Below are 3,137 nucleotides of genomic sequence, written 5' to 3' on the forward strand. Positions count from 1 at the left end.
AGTTACCTACAAGGGAGTACCCATACGACTGTCAGCTGATTTCTCAACAGAAACTATGCAGGCCAGAAGGGAGTGGCAAGAAATATTCAAAGTGATGAATAGCAAGAACCTACAACCAAGATTACTCTACCCAGCAAAGCTATCATTTAGAATTGAAGGTCAGATAAAGAACTTCACAGACAAGAAAAAGCTAAAGGAGTGCATCACAACCAAACCAGTATTATATGAAATGCTGAAGTGTATTCTTTAAGAGGAAGAAGAAGAAGAAGGTAAAGATAAAAATTATGAACAACAAAGTGAAAACAAATACATATCTATCAACAAGTGAATCTAAAAATCAAGTGAATAAAAAATCTGACAAACAGAATAAACTGGTGAATAGAATAGGATCAGAGGCATAGAAAGGGAGTGGACTGACAATTCTCGGGGGAAGGGAGTGTGGGGTGTGCGGGAAGAGACTGGACAAAAATCGTACACCTATGGACAAGAATAGTAGGGGGGAGGGGTAAGGGCAGGGGGTGGGTTAGGAACCGGGTGGAGGGGAGCTATGGGGGGAAAAAGAGGAACAACTGTAATAATCTGAACAATAAAGATTTATTAACAGAAAAAAAAATTGGCATTGTGTTTCTAATATAATGACTCACTACAAAATATTAAGGTCATAGGAAGGATATGTACGTAGAACAACAAACTTTTAAACTGACAATGCATTTCTAACAACCATTAAAAATAACCTAAAAAAATAATCTAACAAAATCTTTTTGAAATCACTTTTTGTAGAACAAGTCCATAAACTACTTCAACTTTAAAACTTTTATTTGGACTATTCAAAATTTGAAAAATATAAGGTAGACATTGTATATATGACCATACCTCTCCTAGAGCTTCGTATCTTTTCTGATTCCATCTGTGCAAGTCTTCTCGGTAGTTAAAAACAAATGGTTCCCCAGTTTTTATGTGTCTTAACTGTCCCTCTAGAAGATAAACAAACAATATTGCTATGATTCAGAGTAAATGTATAATAATATCGAAAGTACAACTAATGTCTGATTAAAAATTTAAAATAACTTTCTCAGAACTGTTTCATTTTTTTTCATTAGATTTTCTCTTTAAATATCAGTATGATACAAACATATAAATATGGCTCCAAGCACTCAAATGCTATGATTTTTTATCTTCATTTTCTAATCTAAAGTAAAGTAACAGTATTTGAGGGCCCACAATATATAAAATACCAGTTCTTAAGCTTACAGGCTACCTGAAGAGTAAAAGCATAGGTATGAAAAAGAAGTTAAGCAAGAAGGAAGTTAATAATCTAAAAACTGTCACAGGCAATTTATGTAGTCAAAGAAGTCTAAGATGAGTTTGGATTCATTTGAAGGATCGCTATAGGCTAGAATATGTTCAGAAGGTTTTGGTGAGATTTCTCAACTAGGCTTTGAAATATGGGATGAATTTCAAAGAAAAATGGAGAGAGGAAGTGAGTGAGCCAATACTGGCTTAGACCGTCAAGGCAGACTCACTCAATTGAGAGCTTTTACTGATAATCAATAACTTTACTAATAATTTCAAGGGTTAAAGTGATCAAGAGGAGCAGACAAAACAGGGAGAGAGGTCTGAAAGAGCCTGGGAATTTCTTCCCAGACCCTTTCCTCTCAGTGGACAGCACTCTCTGGTCCAGAATAGGTGAAGTCTCTATGTGGGTCATACAGCTTACCTTACACATTGGTGAGCATTTAGTTACATAAATACTTCCATTTTATGTGCCAGAGAGTGGTACTGCTATGTAATATTCTTCAAAGAAGCATACCTCACAGTTTCATAGATTAAAGGTTTGTTTACCATAAGCAATACCAAATGAGTTATCCTGCTGAGTGTATTCCATGGAGAAGGACTCTCTTCATAGCAAACACTAGTCTGTATTCACTAAAAGATTAAATTATCAGCATGTTGTCAAGGAGAAAAGAGCAGGCCACCTGTCTTCTTTATTTCCCTAATATTCCCCTGGGAATCAGAAGAGAAATAGACCACAGACCAATTGCTTTAACTTCCCCTGGTTCCCAGCAACATAAACAAAATTACGAAAAATGACAGCAAATTCAAATAACAGGAAACAACTCAGTTTAATAGAAACAAAGGAATATTGAGGCAAATACTATGATTTAACACTATTAACACATGTTGGGATCAAATAGTAGAAGGCCCAAATTACTGGGCTTGGACTTTGTCCTAAGAGTAGTGAGACACAAGAAGAGGTTTAGAGGCAGAAGAGGAACATGACCAAGATGAGTGGAGTTAGTATATGATTTTTATCCAATGAGGGCATGCAGGAGTGGAGAAAGACTTGAAAGTTATGGCACTAAAACTGAACCCAGGAAATATACTACTCCAAGTAAAACTACTTCAGTATTTTTATGTATCAATTTTACCTCACATAAAATGGATATTTTTAATATATAAAATAAAGGCTAATCCTTTATCATAAAGTTCTTTTTAGTACTCTCGACATGAGACACTACACTGAATCACTATCATATTCTTTGTCATCTAATGTCGTAAAAATAGATGTATCTATGGTTTGCTTTCTAGGAAAGGGAAATTCCCATATAAAATATCAATACAAGTAGACTGATGACACCTACAAGTTTAACAATTGTGATTTTGACTAAAGCAGCCTTAAAGGTACATGACATAGTAATGTGTAACAGAAATCTGAAGTGTATTTTCTGAGAGACTACTGTGTGAAAGAGAACTGACTTACCTAGCTGGTAAGTCAATTTAACAGACCACTTTCATCAACATCTCAAAGAGAAGTTTTTTTTGTTTTGTTTATTAATTCTCTACTCATTTTGGACATAATACTTCTCATATACAGTAATAAAAGAGAAACATGGTAATTAGCGTACGACCGCTACCCTTCCCATTGGCTAATCAGCATATCCTTATGCAAATTAACTGTCAGCCAAATTGGCGGCCGGCAGCCATACACTGAAGCGAACAGGGAGGCTTGCTTGCTCCAGTGATGGCGAACTCCAACGTTCCCCGCCTGACTTGCCGGCCTCTCAGCTGCAACTCTAAGCAACTATGTTGCAAATATAGAAGCTAAACAAAACCCTAGAAACCGGCTTTCAGTCAGC

At 36.0% G+C, this 3,137-nt stretch overlaps 1 protein-coding gene across 5 annotated transcripts in view; it reads right to left on the minus strand.

Annotated features, from left to right (window-relative positions):
• FAM172A (family with sequence similarity 172, member A) overlaps positions 1-3,137 on the minus strand; it is a 357,065-nt gene that overhangs the window by 336,019 nt on the left and 17,909 nt on the right. For all 5 annotated transcript variants that reach the window (XM_014543960.1, XM_014543961.1, XM_014543963.1 and 2 more), the window contains one exon: positions 874-974. In XM_014543960.1, coding sequence (XP_014399446.1) covers positions 874-974 — 101 coding nt within the window. The remainder of the gene's footprint in view (positions 1-873; positions 975-3,137) is intronic.

The sequence above is a fragment of the Myotis brandtii genome, unplaced genomic scaffold (genome assembly GCF_000412655.1).
Source record: "Myotis brandtii unplaced genomic scaffold, ASM41265v1 scaffold344, whole genome shotgun sequence".
NCBI classification, from domain to species: domain Eukaryota; kingdom Metazoa; phylum Chordata; class Mammalia; order Chiroptera; family Vespertilionidae; genus Myotis; species Myotis brandtii.